At 34.2% G+C, this 22,014-nt stretch overlaps 1 protein-coding gene across 4 annotated transcripts in view; it reads left to right on the forward strand.

Moving 5' to 3' along the window:
• Positions 1-15,378, forward strand: part of LOC121725404 (protein PFF0380w) — a 53,566-nt gene extending 38,188 nt beyond the window's left edge. For 3 of the 4 annotated variants that reach the window (XM_042112336.1, XM_042112325.1, XM_042112346.1), the window contains exons 6-12: positions 1,087-1,184; positions 8,401-8,530; positions 9,655-9,846; positions 11,221-11,396; positions 12,171-12,311; positions 13,571-13,704; positions 14,014-15,378. In XM_042112336.1, the coding sequence (XP_041968270.1) occupies positions 1,087-1,184; positions 8,401-8,530; positions 9,655-9,846; positions 11,221-11,396; positions 12,171-12,311; positions 13,571-13,704; positions 14,014-14,098 (956 nt within the window). In that variant the 3' untranslated portion in view covers positions 14,099-15,378. The remainder of the gene's footprint in view (positions 1-1,086; positions 1,185-8,400; positions 8,531-9,654; positions 9,847-11,220; positions 11,397-12,170; positions 12,312-13,570; positions 13,705-14,013) is intronic. The other variant, XM_042112357.1, reaches the window with a different exon arrangement.
• The last annotated feature ends 6,636 nt before the right edge of the window (positions 15,379-22,014 follow it).

Raw genomic sequence — 22,014 nt, forward strand, 5'->3', positions numbered from 1 at the left:
TTTTGGCATAAATTCGCCAAAAATGTAACAAAATAAGTTAGGACTGCTAACATTCACGCATGTCAAATAAAAGTTCACTAATTAAACTAACGTATAAAGTAAGTTTTGTTTGTAAAATAATCTTATTTTCGAAATACCAGCTACATAAACATCCAACTTACGTCTACGTTACAGAAAGTTTGAATTTATATTTCTCAGTTTCCAGATGTGATATCAAAATAAAATGCCTACATTTAATTATTAGTGGTCAACCTCGATATGAAATCATATGTACCAAATCAGATTTTTTTTAGTGTTGAGTAGTGTAATATTATGATGTCATCTGCGAATCTTAAGTTTGATAATAGCTCTTCGTTTATGTTTAGTCCGTAGGTACTAGTCCCAATTTAGCTTTCGGAAGATTCCTTCGAACAGCAGTGTATAGTTCAGATGAAAGTGGGTCTAGCTGTCTTACTCATCTTTTTATTTTTATTTCTTTTCCCTCCTTCTCTAGTCTGATTTTGCCTGTACTATTGGTGTATATATTTTGTATTTGTGTTCGACTCCCTGTGCCTTCAGACATTTCCAGATGTTTTCGTGCTCTATCGAGTTGAATGCTTTATTAAAGTCAATGAAGCAGCAGTAAAACAACATAATAAACTCTTTACGCTTTTCGAAAATGAGTCTTACAGTGTGTATACGTGGTCAATTATATTCGAGTATCCTGCCCTGAAGCCCGCCTGTTCTTTTGGCTGATTTTCCTCTATAGGGTTCTAGTTATATGCGCCTTAACTTAGCCTACGTTAAGTTTTAGGGACATTATTATAATTGTCCAGCGTCCACATTGGTCCAATATGGATCAATACAAGTGATTACGAATACAGAGGCACATTCGCAATTGATTCCCTATGATTGATGATGGACGTAGAATATTTTTTAATAATAAATAAAAATGGTCACGTTAGGTAATCATTATAGCCCAACTTGGTCTTTCCACGGTACTTATGAGTAGGTTCATAGGTACTCGTTAGTACATGCTCAAAATTCGTCCTGATTTTTTGCTTCGGGTAAACGATGTCAAGATACATTTTATTTTGTAATTTTCAGAATGTTTCGACGTTTACAATATTGAGACAGCGTTACCGAAGCTTGATTTAGACGCTATTGAAAGTCACATAAAAGCAGCTAAGGAGGCAGAAAGACGAGTAAGTTTTTTTAAATGACCTTTGAGTTATCAACTAATGTTCACGATCTGGGCACTCTGTTATATCTGGGGGCAAAGCCGTGCCCCAGCCAAACTTTTTAGCAAAGGCATGGCCGTACCATACTTTTCTCGAAGCGGTTCGCGGCTGTTTCACACCCTCTTTATATTCAATATTAATAAAGCTAGAGATTTAGAATTTCGGTCACTAGTTGCAAGTATTAACCTCCAAATTGCATGAAATTTCGATAAATAGTTTAATAGTTACGGATGGTCAAAGTTACTGCATTTTGTCACTCACTGGCTGACAGATCATCAAAATTCTAAGGTACTTCTAGCAGACTTAGAACCTTGAAATTTGATACCCGGATAGGTCTTTATTCACAATGAAAGGAAAAATTATGAATCCAGCCAAGTGCGAGTCGGACTGGCGTACACAGGGTTCTGTACCGTAAAATTGTATGGGAGCACCCCCTTAATTATATTTTTATTTAATTTATATTACTAATTATTAAAGTTAAAATATGGTGAAGTATTTCCTGAAATTTTCAAAAACCGCACTGTTACCATTATGGATATAGAGCAAAAAAGGTAAAAAAATCGTGTTTGTTGTATGAGGCCCCCTATTAATAATTTATTTTATTTTAATTGGACTATTAGCTTTTATAACGACACCAGAAATACATAATTTGTGAAAATTGCAACTATCTATCTATTGCGGTTCTCGAGATCCAGTCTGGTGACATACGGATTACGGATGGACACGGAAAAACAGCGAAGACTTATTAATAATAGGGTCCCGTTTTCATCCTTTGGGCCTGCCCAAAGGATGAAAACGGGCCCAAACCTAAAAATTGAAAACTAATAGAAAAATATAAGTAATACTTTATCAAATACAAGAAAATATTTTTATGTTTGCAACTTTGCGAGAACAGTATGAGTTTCGACTGCATATTTGTTTATGTACAAAAGGCTTTTATGTACTTAATTAAATAGTGTTAATTAAATAAAAATAGTATTAACAACGTTAACAATGAAATAATAATTAAATTCGATTAAAATATAAATGTACACACTACACTCCTCACTCGCTCGATATATGGGAGTTTTAAGTTATCACCATCAGTTTAAATAGTTTGGTTATCACATGAAATAAGGTGTGCTCCTTTCCTGCAAGGAACGTCGAGAGTCGAGACTCGAGACACTTACATCAGTGCTGCTATGTGTTCAACGGTATTGCTAAAAATGACCACCTTCAAGTATTATAGCTTAAGAGTCAATAATTATATAATTATATGAATACTAGATGTCCCGCGCGGCTTTGCCCGCGTAAATTAGGAATTTTACGGAAACCGTACATTTTCCCATAAAAATAGCTCTTATGTCCCTACTCCCTTCACTTGGTCTACTCTATATCTGTGCCAAATATTGCCATAAAAATTGCTCCAGTAGTTCGTAATTTCTAATATTTCCCCCGTTTTTCCCACATTTTCCTGAGTTTCTTCGGTCGTATTAGTCTTAGCCTATAGTCTTAGTTCTTACTCGATAAATGAGCTATCTAACACTGAAATAAGTTTTTAAATCGGATCTGTAGTTCCTCCGATTCCGTTCAAGCAAACATACTCTTCAGGTTTATAATATTAGGTAGGTATAGATTTTTTTAAATTATCGCTTGACAAACTCGAGTCTCGATCTAAAAGACTATGAAAAGTACTTACCAATAACATGGTATAATATGGTAGTGATGATGATGACGATGTTGATGATGAATGTAATTTGCATAGAAGCATATGCTTTCCGTTCTTAAAACAACGCCGAAACTCCCAAACTTGTATCTATAAAGAATCAGGAGTTCTCTCAGCACCTTCCGAACCACGGTATACCAGGTATACCTCGGTTCAAAATCTTACTTGTTGGTAGCATATGCTTAGAATACTTCTCACGAAACCGAAGTCACCACATATTTCCCTATAATTTTTGAGGAGTTCCCTCGTTTACTTATGGATCCTTCATCAGATCACCACTTTTGTGAATATAATACCGAATTGGGATGATACCCTATATTTATGATGATACCCAAAAGAAAAATTTTGAAAATCGGTTAACAAACGACGGAGTAATCGTTGAACATAAGAAAACGAACATAACACCTCCCCCATTTTGAAAGTCGGTTAAAATTGTAGCCTATGTGTTATTATGATGTTTAAGCTATATTATTGTAAAGTTTCATTAAAATCCGTTCAGTAGTTTTTGCGTGAAAGAGTAACAAACATCCATACATCTACATATACATCCATGCATCTATACATCTGTGGGATAATGCGTGGCGACGCTAAAGGAAGATCTTCCGACCGAGCGAGGTGTTATGCTCGGTCAGGCCGAAGCCCACGTGATACATTTCAGCTGTCGTATATAATATACCGACGCGCTCAGAAAACTTCGATAGCGCGATGCAGGAATATTAGGCGATTTGTGGGTACCGCCACACATCCAAAATTTTTCTCACCTTTTAAACCTTCCCTAGACCTCCACGAATAATTCAAGACCAAGATAAGATAAATCCGTTCAGCCGTTCTCGAGTTTTAGCGAGACTAACGAACAGCAATTGATTTTTATATATATAGATGATAATCGACTCAGAACTCAGAAGTATTTACGTTACGTTGTCCACCTTTAGAACTAACGAAGCCTCAAAGAAAAAATATAAAGGAGTTAGAGAATGAGTGCTAAGTTAAGTACAGAAACGTTATAACGTGACTTGAAAAGAAAAGAAAAAAAACCTTAAATAAAGAAATGAAATCCCACCAAAAACATGAAATGTAAAAGGAGCCAAGCAAAATATTGCATAGCCATTCAATACTTCTGCCGTAAAAAGTTTTCACATCACATTCAAGCCAAGCCTTCAACTTATTTTGTAATTTAAATCAACATTCAGTAAACGTATCAATAGATTTCTTTATTTTATAATTATTATAGTGGCTTGGCAATGAGTACTAATTAATCGGGGACTAATTAATGAGTACTAGACTCATTAATTAGTCCCCGATTATGTCTAGACATAATCGGGGACTAATTGGATTTATTAGGTACCATCGGCCACATGCGTCGTTAACTCGTTACAATATACTAAAACACTTTACGCTTGCCATCAGTGTAAGTATGAACTCCTCTAAATATGCAGTTTTATATTTGTTCCTTTTGTGGTCATTGCCAGGCCACTATAATAATTATTATAAAAGAAAGAAATCTATTGATACGTTTACTGAATGTTGATTTAAATTACAAAATAAGTTGAAGGCTTGGCTTGAATGTGATCTGAAAACTTTTACGACAGAAGTATTGAATGGCTATGCAATATTTTGCTTGGCTCCTTTTACATTTCATGTTTTTGGTGGGATAAATTATTTATTATTTATTGTGAAGAAGGATAATAAATGTTTACCTACCTAATATGTACTCAGGACTATCTGACTTTTGACAGGAAAGTCCTTGAAAAACTACCAGTAAGTATTCATATTCATACAGTTTAGATACGTTTCCTTGGGCTGTTCGTAATTTAAATATGGTTTCTTCTTAGTATTATTACGAATACGGAATAAAGCTCTTATAGGTTAATACCTATAAGAGCTTTATTCCGTATTCGTAATAATCTAGCACATTAAAAAAAGTCATATGACAGTTTTTTAATAAGCAGCTGCACTGAGGTACGCGGTACGCCGCTTTGAAAAAACTGTCATATGACTTTTTTTAATGTGCTAGACAAAGACAAGCACTATGTACCTATAGTTAATAGTTATTTCCTTTGTAAGTTATTAATATTTTTATCGACTTCCAAAAAGGAGGAGGTAATACGTTCGGCTGTATGTATCTTTTTTTTGTATGTTCAACGATTACTCCGATTCGATCCGATTTTCAAAATTATTTTTGTGTTGTATAGGGTTTAGCTCGAATTTGGTACCATGTTCACAAAAGTGGTGATCTGATGATGGGATCCATGAGGAATCAAGGGGACTCCTTGAAATTTGTATGGAAATATATAGTGATTTCAATTTTTTCTGAATCATTCGAGGTAAATACTACCAAAAGGTAAGATTTTGTACCAGGTTAAACCCTGGGTCCGAAGGTACCCAACAGAATTTTTGAAACCTTATATATACCTACAGGTTCGGGGATTTCGGCGTTGTTTGAACAACTGAAAGCATAAGCCAATATATCAATTTGATTAATCATCATCATCACAACCATAATTATACCATGAGTCATCAAATTATGACCCAATTTTTAGTACTTTTCGTGATATTTGCATCGAAGCTGATGTTTTTGATGATTATTTCGCTGTTTGTGGACCGATTTTTAAAATTCTTGTGTTGTTGTATAGGATATAATCTAAATTTTGTATAACATTTACGAAAGTGGTGATCTGATGTTGGGATCTATGAGCAGTCGAGGTAAATCCTTGAAATTAATAAAAATTAAACGGCGGTTAAGAAGTTGTTTCTAGTAACTTATTAGTATATTACTTCAAATAAGTACAATTAATAAATAATATAGTTATATATATTTATAAATAAGATATAATATATTTCAAAATGTATAAGTTATACAATATTATATACATAAATATAACTATTTAAAATTTTCTTTAAGCAAGCGCCTGCACAAGGCACTAAGTTTGTACTTACATTAAATTTGATTGTATACTTGGTTTGCAAATAAAGTATTTGAATTTGAATTTGAATTTATATGTTACAAATAAGTGAAATTTCAGACAAAGGTGTAAATAACCACTACGAATGTTAATTAACTAGGTACATATTCACATTATGTTACTGTAAGCGGAATTGTGGTAAATGCTTGCATTTATCTAAGCGATGCTGCATTAGGGATGATGACTTAAGGTCAGAGATTAGCGAATTTTGTTAATAAAATAAAGAAATCACGGTAAAAAATAAGTGTTCCTAAAATTTCAGCTTGATAGCATTTGTATTTTTTTTTGTTATGCGCCTTCAAAGTTGGATATTCAAGTCGATTTTTTTTAAATTAATTTTCTTAATATTTGTATACAATTCGATAACTTATGCAATTAAAAGCAACTTTTGTTATGAAACCACTTTCATAAACGCAATATTTAATATACCTGTCGAACAAAGTTGTCTCCCGATGCGTACAAACTACGAAAGACTGACGTCATACTTTCGTAGCACTTTGTATGGAGCGTTTCGGGCAGGTATTTTTTATGAGACATTTGAATTGTCATATCTTGGTGATTTTTTAAGCTATCAGAGTCATTCTTTCAACGATAAATAAGAAAAAAAAATAGTTATCATGCCTATTTCTAATCTTTTATCTTTAAAGGTTCAGGAGTTCTGTTCAGTGGCTTCGGACCAAGACACGTCTGAAGGTACTGAACATTCCTGAACCTTTAAAGATAATAACATTAGAAATTGCAGCATCGCTTAGATAAATGCAAGCATTTACCACAATTCCGCTTACAGTAACATAATGTGAATATGTAGTTAATTAACATTCGTAGTGGTTATTTACACATGAAGCCTTATCTTGTAGATAACAAAAAAGAGTAAAATTATTATTTTTTAACAAAAAATTGTAACCGACTTCCTAGGTAAAAACAATAGTCTTAAAAGTATGATCTAAAACGTATGAAATAATTCTTATTCTTCATTAGTACCTTTTTCGAAATTCGACTAAACGTCAACCAATTAATCTGTTCTCAGTTTTCATACTTTTGAAGTCGGTACGGTACTGGCTAAGTTACAGATCAAGTAAGTATCTCAGTTCTGGGCTGGTACCGACTTCAAACGAAAGAAAATTGAGAACAGAATTGGTTGAGGTTTAGTTGAATTTCGAAAAAGGTTTAGTAGGTAGTTATTATTGAAATCTTTTTAACCGATCCGAGGTTGGAATCTATTTTACTCCTGATTGATAGGGCTTGTAAAAGACAGGATATTCATAAATAGCTCCAAACAAGCTACGGTGAGTAGTATATCTGCCAACTGAACCATCATAATAATACAAAAACACCTGTTACCTGTAGCTGTATATTATATTTAAATTGCGCGCTTAGTATCATAAGTCATAACTCATAACGGTACAAACATACATTAGCCTTCAATCCACGTCTGTTTTTATGGCTAACAGTAAAAATTACCAATCAAATTGGTACCTCCCAACCTACTCGGTTTGGCTTTCTACGGCTGCGGTGCGGTGATTCAACGGTGCATAGACACCTATAATATAACATTGCCGCTCTCTTCTGTTTACGGCAACTCATTTCCATAACTGAGTGACGGTGCAACTGGACGTGTTTTAATTTGTGTTATTTATCGAAGCAAGTGATATAGTTGACTTATTGTGCATAAATAATTATTACTTAAATATAATGGCTTCTATGCCTTATATAAATTTTGAACAAAGACATTACAAAAAAGACACACGATTCCTTTTGGATTTATATACAATTACATACGACAATCATGAATCCGTGGACAATATTTGCTGCCTTGTAAGTTATATTTTTTGCTTATTTTTATGTATGAATAATTTTCACAAATCGATACACACTTTGTGATAAATCGATTTATTCGCACGAACCATAAATTACTTTCTGTAAATAGAGCAAATTCACCACGGAGTTGTCCTTGCCCTAAATGTCAACTGTGACAGGACTGACAGGATATTGTAGTTTTTTTTTTGTTAAATTATATTTCTTTGTTATTTTTTGTAAGAACGTGCCATTTTTACCAAAAATATTTTTAAGACTGAATAGATTTAAGATGTTCGAAAACTTAGTTACCAATATCAAAAGAAAATTTAGTAAGCAATCAAAAGAAAAACATGAAAACACTGATGAACAACATTCAGGGTTGAAACGCAGTTTGTTCCAAATAAAAACAAAATTATCAAGCCCACCGAAAGCAGAAGTGATTGTTCCTAGTTATTATGATGTACCGTTCCCAGCTCTAAGCCCCAGAGCCCAGGGGACAGTAGAATGTGCTCAAACAGAGGTTGAGTGGTCAATATTGGATGATAGTAATCCCAATATTCTAGACAAATTTACAAAAATAATTACTATTACAGAAGATATACCATGTGACAAACGTGTATGATATTTTATTCAAATATTATTTACATGCAAGTTTTATAATTATAGACTTTATTATAAAACAGATTTATTATGTTCTATTTTGCTTACATTTTAGAAACGCAATGACAGGGAAGAAATTAGAAAAAGACTTGCAATGGACATAGAAGCAGATGAAAATTATTATAGTTTAGGTCATACAGATCGTCCTGGAAAGAAACCAAGCCTACATTCAAGACTTCAAAATGGTAAATATTGACCTCAAATCCTACTACTGATGTATCCTGTTGTTTATTTTCCATTATCACAATTCACAAGCCAACAATTGCAATGTATTTTTCTATTATGTTAATAGCGTGCGCCAGCTAGCGTGGCTTTTAAGTTTTAAGATTTGTTTCCGGTCTCCGTAGGGAAGAAATAACTATACTTTCTAGGATAATAGACCCTGCTCCAAAGTAAATAAGGTTGTCGATTTATCATCAATGACCAATGGTATTTAATTTTTATGTGCATCTTGTGAACTGTTTTTATTAAGTATATTATTTTTAGCATGGGAAAATTGATAATTCCACACCCGATGAATCTACATTGCCAAAGTGCTAGATAAAATGTGTAAAAATTGTATAAAATATTTATAAATCTGAGCTCGCTTAATAATAGGTCATAAAAGATGGTCAAAAAACATACATTAAAAATAATTTCTGTTATTGTTGAATCTATGACCTTATTTATTTTGAAGCAGGCACTTTTATCCAAGAAACCATAGTTATTTATTCTCTACGAAGACTGAAAACCAATCTTCCAGATCCATGCTAAGGGGGCAGTTATTATATTAACGACTAGACATTGAAAAAGTAATTGAAATAGAAAATATTTTTTATGGTTATTAGTTAAGTACTACATATTTTATAACATTTTGTACTAACTGTACTTTCTCTTTCTCTAATGGTATCTTTAATTAATCTCTAACAAAATTTACCTTCCATCTCAACCGTTTAAGCATTTTGCTTTTTCATGCTTGATTAAGCAATATATGTCTTCCTAAATTTAATAACTTATATATTAAGGGCCTGTTTCACCACTATCTGATAAAGGGCCGGCTATCCACAACTTTTTGACAGATTCTCCATACTTCATATGTCAAGTTAAGTGGTGGATAGCCTATCTGGCACTTACCAGGAAGTGGTGAAACAGGCCCTTAATATTGTATACTTTTTAAAAGCTGTTAATTTTTTAATTGTTCATTAACTTTCTAAGGTTAACAAATTTTGGATTCTGTATTAGCAGGACCATGTTTTGCTTTATGCTTATTTTTGTTATTGGGTCAAATTTATGAAATGTGTCTATGTGCTAACATTTGTGGTGGTGGCAGGCAAGAATCTACAAATATGTTTCATGAATGAAATAGCATCTGATAATGAATCTCAATCGTCCGATATTGAAAGAAGTTTGAAAAGTAATAGTTCATCACATACAAGCCTTCTTAGCAGTAACATATACAATAATCCATACCAAACGAGGCCTCTGTCTGTTAGTATAACAAAGGCTGACAAGGTTAACAATGGTAAGTTTTGTTTATTATCAATTTAGTAAAAAAATCTGTAGTAAATTTTTGCTTTCATCCATTTTCCATCTTGGGCTCTTTTGGTGAAGGTCTACTGTAATTATTAAAACTGGCTGTGGTGTAACCCAACTAAACAAAATTATTTCTAGTAAATTGGCTGTGGTATAAACAGTCGGTCAAATTGTAAATCTATATTAATATTATAATTTTGTAGAGTTTGTTAGTTTGTTTGTTTGAACGCGCTAATCTCAGAAACTACTGGTCCGATTTGAAAAATTCTTTCAGTGTTAGATAGCCCATTTACCGAGGAAGGTTATAGGCTATATTTTATCATGCTAAAACTAATAGAAACGAAGAAATAGAGGAAAATGTGGAAAAAACGGGGGGAAATTATTTGAAAGGGCTTATTTGAACGCGCTAATTTCAGGAACTACTGGTCCGATTTGAAAAATTCTTTCAGTGTTAGATAGCTCATTGATCGAGGAAGATTACAAGCTATATTTGATCACGCTTAAAATAATAGGAGCGAAGAAATAGAGGAAAATGTGGAAAAAACGGGGGAAATTATATGAAATTGCTTATTATCTTAAGATTCCTAAGAACTACTGGAGCAATTTTTATGTTATTTGGCAAACATGAAGAATAGACCACGTTAAGGGACATAGGCTATTTTTTTAGGGAAAAATGTACGGAAGTTGCTTTCCAAGCAACTTCCGTCGCCCATGGACACTCACAGCATCAGAAGAGCTGCAGGTGCGTTGCCGGCCTTTTAATAGGGAATAGGGTAATAGTGGAGGGTAGGGATGGGAAGGGAAGGGAATAGGCTCCCCTATTAGGTGGGGAAGGAAATAGGGTAGGGGATTGGGCCTCCGGTAAACTCACTCACTCGGCGAAACACAGCGCAAGCGCTGTTTCACGCCGGTTTTCTGTGAGAACGTGGTATTTCTCCAGTCGAGCCGGCCCATTCGTGCCGAAGCATGGCTCTCCCACGTAATCTATATAATATAATAAAATCGTAGGAAAGTCAATGCTGTACATTATATATTTTTGTAAAGTAAATAATACTTGGGACGTGATCTACTATACTAACGCGGACAAAGTCGCGGGCAACAGCTAGTTATTAATATTTCTGCTAAGAGCCACTGAACACTTTTTATCTTATCTTTTGTTTTTTATGGGAATGACAATTTTGATGGTTCTAAACAAGCTCTGGCTACACCAGTGGCACTGTAAATTAATAATAATCATCCCAAGAAAAAGAAAAACAATTTGTAATTTGGTCTGAATTGTACAGACTAGATTGTCTTATAATTTAATCTTAGATTATCTAATTTCATATTAAGAAAATTATTAGCTAGTTGTGTGGGTTTGCAGGTTCCAAATTAAGACCAACTTCGCTACCTACAAAGTCTTCAAAATCACGTTCATCACAATCTCTTAATCATATTGAAATAAAGGAAGCTGATTTTTTTGCCCTGCAAGCTACTTTGCAAACTGAAGCGAGGATTGCATTGGCCCAAGCTAAAGAGTTAGCTCGTGTACAAATGGAGGTAATATTTTTTCTTAATATATTATAGATATTTTTCTTTCCAAATGGCCTCTCATTAGGAATATCCAGTATCAGTAATTTGACGAGTTAAAAAAAAAGTCTCTGTTGCCAGTGATTAAATATGTATATGCATTGGCCTGAAAGTAAATAAATGTCCTAAAAAGCTAAAACTATGTTTTGGCTGCATTAATAATAAGACAGACATTGCTTTTGATGAATTGTGGGAATTCATCACAAGCAAAATTTGGTATTTAAAATAATATTGTCTAGTTAATGTAGAATTTCATTCTTTTCATTTTTAAGGAATAACATTGAGAAAAATACCAAACTGAAAGTGTCAACAGACACTCATACTTGGTACAAAGCGCAGGATAAAGCAGATATTCTCTGAAAATAATAATTGTTTAAAAAAAGCTACGCAATACTCAGTCAATAACTTAATCAATTTGGTTGAATTAAGAAATGATAGATTCTAGTGAAAAAAATATCTTTTCAATCTGTCATTTTATCTAAGTATTCTTTCGTTAAAAGAGTCACTTGTTGCTTTTATTGGTGGGCATTTATGATACTTAGGGCCTGTTTCACCATTTCCTGATAAGGTGCCCGATATTTGACAGATTTTCCATACTCCATCTGTCAAATTAAGTGGTGGATAGCCTTATGAGGAAGCGGTGAAACAGGCCCTTAGAGTATGGAGTACCTGTCAGATAAGTTGTAGACAGTCTATCCGGTACATATCAGGATGTGGAAACAGCTCCTTAATGATGTGTTGCAGCGCGAGCGGAGGTCGCGCGGCACGTCGCCGGTGACGGAGATGTTGCGACGCAGCGTGGAGAAGGCGCGCGTGCCACTCACGCCGCCGCGCCGCCGCCTCTCCCGACAGATACTCACTGACCTGAACATCGCACAGTTGCAGGTACATACTAATAATAATAACTCCCACACCGGTTTCGGTGACGGTGACCGGTTTCATTGAAACCAGACCAGTTACGCAGGCAAAAGGCAAAAAAAGAATATTTTTTACATAGGGAAATACTTTTGTCTTTTCCTATGATGGCCCACTCCCCGCAAAGTTGCAACGATAAAGCCCACCGCAACTTAGCCAGTGTAGTATAAAGACTATATTTTGTAAACGTGTTTCATTTAAATTCGATATCAAGAATTTTAGTAATTCTAATAATGTTACAATTTAACGTTCATAGATCATCTGTACAAAAACTCGCAACGTAAAGCAATTTCCGCAGCGACCTCGCGGGCGTGAGTCGAACGACTCATGCGTTAATGGTCAATAACAATGCCCATTGTGAACAAGTATTGTTCAATTTCGTTTTATATTCAAGTACAAAGGTACTACAACAACTTGTGGAAAGTTGATGAAAATGTTATCGATGAATCTGATGCATCATTCAAACATATAAAATGCTCTGGCTCATATCCTCACTGGGTAATGCAATGCATTGTGGGGTAGGAGATACTGTAATGAGGATGTTAGCCAGTATAAAACCACACTATATTCAGCAACGTTTTACTAATTTGGGCAGTGTAATAGGATTTAGGGTCTTTAGGGAGTAAGTTTCCCTAAATTATCCTGCAAGGAACCACGATTTCCTTAACTTTACCCTGAAAAAGTACCTGGAGTATTATAGTGAAGTTATTGAATAATGTATATCAAAATTTCTCGTGCATAAAACTGTAATTTTATCAGTAAAGACAAGGCCAAGCCTTTATTAAACTATCCTCCGCATCGAATAAAATGTATAACTTAAGGTCAATCTTGTATTCTGTTGTTAAGGTTAAGCTATCTAATTATACTCCAAATATATTTTCATGGACCAGTACAAGAAGTAATTGTGACAAGTATTCTTATAGATCGCATAAAATTTTGAGATTACTTGCAGAAACTGGAGTGGTAACCCTCCAGTTTCTGCAAGTGTAGCAATAGGCGCATCGTGTACCAATAACGTGCCCCGACCCCCGTGTGATGTGCGTGCGCACCCGTCCCGCTCACTCTTCGACCCACCAAACAAACCTAAGAATCGAAAACTGCGCCTACCCTTTCTATTTTCGCCAAACGATCTTATAGCTGTCTACCCCACCACCACTTAGAGTGAATATCTCCAAAAGAAAAATATTTTGAAGGTAAAATATGCATTTAAAATTAAACCTTATTTCCAGGTGATAGTGAACGAGCTGCACTCGCAGATCGAGGCGCTGAACGACACGCTGGTGAAGCTGCTGATGGCGCGCGACGAGCTGCACATGGGACAGGACTCCATGCTCGTCGACATCGAGGACCTCACCAGATACTTGTGAGTAGCGTGCAGGGACGGTGATGGAGGTGAAAGTGAATAACTGCAGTCGCATATTGGCAGGATTATGTATGTTGCGACAGCAATGCAACAGACGTACAATATCTGTTGCTAATCTGAAGAGATTAAACGCCATATTAAAAAAATATCTTTAGATTAAACCAGTGTATCAAGTGCCAAAAGTGATACAATGAACACTGACATAATATATTAAACGATAGAAAAATTATTCATTTTTGAGATGAAATAAAACTATAATATAATATTTTTACATAGTATCCTATTGAGAAACACGTTTTTATTTTTCAGAGGTGTTAAGGAGCAGACGAAGAAGACCAAAGGCACTACATCTAAGTCCGGCGTGAGGCGGCTCACGTCCCTGGTGCACAAATAAGCACACCCCTTACATATTATGCACCGTCGGAGAAATTTATTTATAGGCAAATAGCTGATTCACGTAATTTTGTCGAGTTATATAAAGCTAGTGGGTGCGTTTGGCGGATAATAGCGCTCGGTATACGCTTGATAGTAAATATTACGGTCGTCAGCGAGCGCACATTTACTTCAATATATAATTTAAATGAATTAAAATATTATATTGTAACAATTGCCACTTTGACAATCAGTTGACAGTGTTCACTGCTAAGCTGCGTTTTGCTTACGAGCGCATGCGGCTAATGTTATTCACTTTTAACTTCAGACACCGTCAATGTTAGTCGGGTTCTGTCGGCTGGGCTTCACATAACTCGACCGAATTACGTAGGTTCGCCATCTGCCTAAAATCAATTTCCCCGATAGTACATTGTGCAGTAAAGCCAACTTGTAAATGGTTTTGACAATATTTCTTTATAGAAATTAACAGTGGTTGTATGGAAAAGACAGTTGTCGAAAACCATTAGGAATATGGTCGCACTGTAATCTTTTCGATTGTTATTGTTTACTCACATGGCGTTGTCCAATTTCAACCATACTACAAAATGGTATTGCCTACTTGTTATATTCATTAACTATATTAACTAGTAAAATATTGAATACAGTATGATGTCTATATTTACTGCAAGGAAACAACAAAAGAGTTGCCAACAGTTTCTAATAAATACAAACTTTTTGGATTGCTGTTAATAGATTTACGAGCTTGTTTTTGTGGCTTAAATGGCAAAATGGCACCGTGGCCCGTGACAGTGTAAATTAATGTCACCCGAGAGTCACATGCTCTCCTTTCAATGTCGTCCAAGTATTCTTGCATGTGGCTGAAAGGTAAACTGTCGCCGGCGATTGGTTGTAAGTTTTGACAATTGCTTTGCATCCACCATAAAGTTAATAAACCTAGCGGAACAGAGAAACAATCCTGAGCTGTCAAACGAAACCAAAATTGAAATACATCTGTGTGTAACAATCTGTTTAAACATGTATGTGAAAATTTTGTTCCTACATACATTTTTCTTAGAGTTCAAATTATCAACGTGCCGATAAGTGCAGACTGAAAACACATAAAAAAAGTGTTCTGCTACTTCAAATCACGCATCCCTTTTTAACATGCAGTGATAGTGACATCTCACTTGCTCATCTCTTTGTTTCTCTGTTCCGCTAGGTATAACTTTATGGCATCCAACTTCCAAGCCCTTATGACTATGTCATCACGCGCTAAAACTTTCTTGTCTTTTTATATATTTTTTTATTTTAAAGTCAGATTAAATCGGCGACTAAAAAACAGTATAAGATGAAAGATCATACTGTATTTAAATTAACAGAAACGATTATTTTGGTCGGCATTTAACTCGAGACTGAACGACTAACTCTAGCGTTAATACTTACACCAATGAGGTTGCATTTTGTATGACGACCACTATAATGTCAGTTTACATAAATATAAAATAAGTAAGGTCAAGAAAACATTTTGCGCATATGATCTACTCTTTATGTATAAACGTTTACGCAAAAAACCTTCGTACTCTAACAACTATCACAAAAGAAAAAAATCCATCGCGCTATCGTAGTTTTCTAAGCATGGTATACAAGATGTTGGTGTAAACACCGTTAGCCTTGAAACCATCAAATGAGCCCGTCAAAATGAACAACTTTTTCTATGAGAACAATGCTGGGAACTAAAAAAAAACCGTCTTCATATTCATACAAATTGCCGATCGCGGCATCCGTATGGGTATGAAGACGGCATTTTTGTTTTGAGTTCCCAGCATTGTTCTCATAGAAAATGTTATTCATTCTGACGGGCTCATTTGATGGTTTCAAGGATAACGGTGTTTACACTAACACACTGTATATTATGTAAACGAAAGCTGAAATCAGTGGGATTCGGCCTGACCGTGCATACCAGCTCACCGCCGAATGATCTTCCGTTGTGGCCGCCACTCTTATTCCCATACTAAATACTAAGGACGAGTTTGCGTTTAATTTTTTTTATACTTGACGAGGTGAATCACCCTTATAACTTGTAAAAACAAAATTGTCCCTTGTTAAGAAGAGATGATTTTCTTTTTCAAATTATGCAATTTTCAGCTCGAATGACACAATATAAACAGTAGATCGTATACCCAAAATATTCTTAATTGATTTGATCAAACCACAGACATAGATCAAGATAGATACCGCATGTGTATGTACTTCGCGTGCCATATCGCGTTCCCAAACGGCGAGAAATGCTCGTCTTTCGAAAGTCTGTTACTTAGTCTGCTATTGGAATCGGACGTCAATCGGAAATTCAAAAATGCCTAAATGCCTGAAAGTGCCGTATTGAGCTGTAGAAATTAAAATAGAAACGTTGGCCTTGATTAATGGCCACGTTTCTTATCATCGGTACGTCACAGTGGTAGGAAAAAAGTGACACGCTCGTTTTCATACAAATGGAGCTGCATGCGGTATCTATCTTGATCTAGGTCTGTGGATCAAACCTTATATTATAGCAAGTATAAAGTATACCAATATTATAGGTAACTAAAATGGGGAATTCTGATGTATGTATACATTATTATTGATCTCGATGTCTCTTACTAGTTGCTACTATTCTTAGATTCTATCGTGTTACGTGTACATTTTTGCGTTTTATAATAATCTACAGAGTAACTTAGTTTGAAATAGATATTATCTACTATTGATTACAATACGATAAAAACTAAAAGGTTTTCGAGATCTTATTTCAAGTTTTATCTAATTAAAACACCAATATAATCTATTAAATTAGCATTCGAAATAAAAATGCAAAATATTTCAGATTTAACTATGCCTTGCTATATATATAGTCGTGAAATACGAGTCCAAAAGGTGCAGCACAAGCCAAGAAAGTAGACTATTACAACTTTGTGGTATGTAACATTTTAACCTTCTATAATAATAATATAGAATAAACCTGAATATATATCACTTATCAGCAATGGATCCTAAAAACCCTTCGGTTCTTTATGAAGCGACAGTAACGTCACACTCGGTAAAATGAGTAACCAAACTATTTTCAATTTCTAAATAATTTGTACTAATTGTATACCTCGACGTGTCCTCGTAGCGTATAATATTTAGTAATGTGTATAAACATCCGAAAAGTTCCTTGTATCCAAATATAAATCGCTCATTTATCATACTTATATCTGGCTAATGGACCCCAAGCGTATAACGATGTTAGCTAATAAATTAGTGTGTAAGAAAAAACTTCGATAAACCACTCTATTATAATACATGTCTAGTATACAATTTACAAATTACTTGCAAGCCTTGCATGAGGTTAGGACTATAATCTGGCATCCCGCTGATACGCTACAAACGTACGCTATAGGGCAAATTCAGAGTATTCAAAAAATTGCTCTGGGTGTAATAATGTCGAAAATCGAACGTTACTTCATCTATGAACGTGACTCAAATGCATACGTCAAAAACGACATTTGACACTCGTGACGTGTCGCACTGCCCTAGTTTTTGTCCAAGTTATGTTATGTAAGGCTCGGAAAATAGCAAGTAAATTTCTTGCCCCAGAAAATAAATTTTGGAAATGTTTTCTGATTTAAATAGCTAAAATGTTTAATTCATTTTAAAGCACAACTCCAAATACATAGCTATAAACAGTAGATGTTTCTAGAATTATTATCACACCGCCAAGGCACAAGACGTGGTTTATCGAACACTTGTTTAATTAAATCGTATCGAATTATTCAGATATATGTATATAGTGTTTCTCATATATTCCGTCGCAGTTCTGTCGTTTTACTACTTCTATATAAATATTACCCATGTATTCACATGTCCGCTTTAATATAGATATTAGCTCAGTTAGACATAACATATATTGTGATTTGCATAGTAGAATAAGGTGTGTTTCATGAACGTCGGAAGCTGTCAAGAGTAAAGAGATGTGACGGTTATGGGACGGACCTCAATATTTTTTCATGGTAGCGCTTATTCGTAGCTTTTGGAGGCGGGTAAGAGGCTTAAAGTCTCGAGAAAAGTATGAAGAAGGATTCTTATTATATAAAATAGACATTATATTAATAACAATTAAATCACAACTCTTTTAAATTCACGTTAAAGTAGGTAATTTACGGTACTTACAGTTTGACAAGGCTTTAAATGAATGTGTCAATGATGTCAATGGGCGCTGCTGGTAAAGGAGAAGTGTCAAAAATGACGTTTTTGTATGATAGAATCGTTAGTTCCTTTTCTCGCTACGTTCAGCCTTGTCGAACTATATAAATCAATTTACAAATCTTATATATTTTTTTTATGAACAATGGGTTTGTAATTTTCTTTTTTTAAGTCATCTTACCCTTCTCGAGGTGCCTCAACGGCTTAACTGACAGGGTGGGAATACGTAGCAAAGCAAAGAATTTTACCTTAATAGTGAAATTAAATATTATAGAATATTAGATATCATGAAATACTTTAAAGACGATTACTCATTTGCAATAGATATTTTCGATCTAGACTTATATGAAATAGTTTCTTATATTTTCTTTCTCAACAATGTGCCTTACTCCCGAAACTGATATCGATTTCGATTTGCGATTTCAACGTTTTTTTGACACTTTAGCCATCTAAAATATGTCTTAAAAAATGTCAAAAAACCGTTGAAATCGAAAATCGAAATCGATATCAGTTTCAGGAGTAAGGCCCCTGGTTATTTGCGACGGATCGAAACGATCGATCGCAAATAAATTGCCGCCCTGACAAAATTATCAGCAGATATATTAGACATAACATGCCAATGATTATAATAATAGTTAAATTGTCACCAATCACCATCACAAAAATGCACTTTCTTATAAACTCGGCACTTATAGAAAAATATAAAATCATAGAATCAATATTATAATATTATATAAACAAATATTATATTATACACTATATTCATAGATTCGACACGTGGAATAATAGAGCTCGATTTTATGCGCATTATATTTTTGATTTTAGTTTCATAGGTTAAAAGTTTTTTCAAATCAAATATTAAAATTATTCAACGCCTATTGAAATCGGCACCTGTATTTTTCCATTTTTTATTACATTTTTTTGTAGATTATGTTTGAAATATGTTTAACATAAAGCACTAGTTTCTATATGCAAATTATAAATCTAAAGTTACATGTTTCAATATAAAGTTTGAGGAATAAGTTTTTATCTTCAAATATTTTTGTATTATTGTATACTTAATTAGTAATTTTTCGTGTAAAAAAAATCTTATTGAGTGAGTAAATCAGGGTTTCATTAAATTATAGTTCTGTAGTAAGTATGATTTAAGTTTTATTATAAGCTCTTATTAGAATTTTTTAGCAATAGTGTTTAGCAAAAAATATTTGAATTTTTATCCCTTTTATTGACTTGTCAATGCATTAAAAGATTTATTGTTTAATATTAATGATTGTAGCTGATGTCATTATTTTCTATGTCTTAAAAATAAATATCGTATGATTTTTTCTTTAGGTTTTTAGGGTTCCGTAGTTAACAAGGAACCCTTATAGTTGCGGTCTGTCTGTCCGCGGTTTTGCTGAGAGACTATAGACCTTACAAAGCTGTAATTTGGTATGAATACACATATTAATGATGCCGACAAAATGGTATAAATCTTCAAAAAATATTTTTTTATGGTACCTCCTCTACACATCAATCAGGAATGATTTTTTTTTCGCGCCCACCCCGTCATGTGGGGTGTCGTTAGATAGGTTTTTAAAAAATATTAATTATGGGTATTCATAGATCATTTTCTGATTTAGGGATCCATTTGTGAAATATTTTAAAGTGGAAAAAATCGTTAGAGTCAAGTGTCCCCCCTTCTACCAGCTAAACGGCTGTTTCTAGAAATGTGAAAAAATCACGGGAGTAGGAAATATGCTGAATTTAAAAGGAAAATAAAAGGAAAACTATCACGGCTAAGAAATCTTCATAAGTTATTGAGTAATAGTCGATCAACTAAAAAAATGTATTCGGCGAAGTATAAAGAAACTTTTCGTTCAAATTTCTTTAAAAGTAACTGAGATGATGTTATTAGTAGTGTAAAACACGTTATAAATGTACATTCATTGACCATACAAAAAATTTCAAAAACTAACGGTACCTACTACGGAACCCTATATTGCGCGTGGCCCGACACGCACTTGGCCGGTCTTTTTTAATTTTTGCGGTAGTTACCAATGAGATATTATTCGCTCAGAGAGGTGAGCAGAAGCAATCAGCTACGCATCCGTTATATTGTTACGTAGTTGTAAATTATTTCTGCTTGCCCTGAGCGTAATATGTAGTTACATTACATTAGACTTTTAATTTTATTGGTCATTAATACCTTTAACACCTGTGTTCGTGGCAGGGAGAGCTCGATAATTTGTGCTGCAAATTGCACAAGAAACGTAATATGGGAGCATTTTACTTTTGGATTTTATGGCTATAAAATCGTCCTTCGCTCACAACAAAGTATTATGTTAATACATTTAATCGAATCCTCAGTCGGTCCAGTGTTTATAGTGGCATTATGCCCCGGTAACTCGTCGATGTCTTTACTTTTATGTCCAATACTCGGGTAAGAGCTCAATTTAACCTAACTTACGACTTATTAAATCGTTAAACGTAATACTTTGACTGCCCCGGCGCTATAGTAGCATCGGATCGGATCGGATCGGAATAGAGCGCTTAACTCCGAAAGAAATATGCTATAAGTAACTTGATTTTTTAGCTCAGCATTTTCTGAAAATTACTCATTTAATAGCATAATGAAATGAGCTAAAACATAAACCATTGTCCGGTGCAGTTCGTTTGCTCGAATGTCTCGCCACATTTTAATTTTTTGTCCACGCTCTCATGTGTGTTTATTTAACTAACTCCAATATGAGTTGAGTCGATAAGAAGTTTATTACAAGTATCAAAATGCAGTTAAAATTTAAGTTACAGGTATTTTTAATTAAATAAGAAAATGGCAATCTTGCTGATGTAAATCGCTGAGAATCATGTTCAAATATGATATTATCTAGTATGAATTTTAGAAACTTATTTTATCACTTAAACAACAGCCAGCAAAATTGACATTCTACGAGTATGACGACTATTTTGCTAATAGTGCTCGGCAATCTTAGTTTTTCCCACAATATTATCAAAACCGAGAACGTTTTAGTAGAATAACCGCCTTATTTAATATTAATTGTCACAGGGATTACTGATTTAATATTAGTTACTTAGGAAATTAGAGTTACTTTTGTTTTTTATAGTTCATCCAGATCCATAAAGATATGTATGTAATTCGGTCATATTAGTGAATATTGAACTACACTTGTAGCCTTAATACGTGCGCTTAAATTAGCGAGCCTAGCGCTTCGACAAACATTATAACAGACATGTGATACATAACCTATGATTGAATTATTCTAAATAAATAATTAAGTGTTATCCAATTGTTTTATTTCAGTATCCAAACACCTGATTAGTTGTTAATAAGTTTAAGCGTAAGTTAGGCTATTGGAATGAGGTAAAGATGTTTTGTCTTTTATGTGATTATTTCAATGTGATAAAGACAAGCTTGTATAGATAGTTATTCGCAGTGTTGATATTTTTGTTTGTTCGGTTAGTGGAATAGTAAATGAATATGAATAGATATGATAAACAAATAATATAATAGGTACATAAGATAGTGTCATAAGCGCAAATTAGGGAGCGTCCAGTAATTGCGTGAGGCATTTTTGAGCCCGCCCCTAAAGTGAGATTTGGAAAGATTTAGCTTAATTTAGTCTCTAGAACTCCTCACGTAATTAATGGACGCCTCCTTAGGTAGGTACATTAGATTGTAAATTCATCGCGTACGCATCTAGAGCTCTCGTCTCTAGAGCTTTC

The sequence above is a fragment of the Aricia agestis genome, chromosome 1, assembly GCF_905147365.1.
Source record: "Aricia agestis chromosome 1, ilAriAges1.1, whole genome shotgun sequence".
NCBI classification, from domain to species: Eukaryota; Metazoa; Arthropoda; class Insecta; order Lepidoptera; family Lycaenidae; genus Aricia; species Aricia agestis.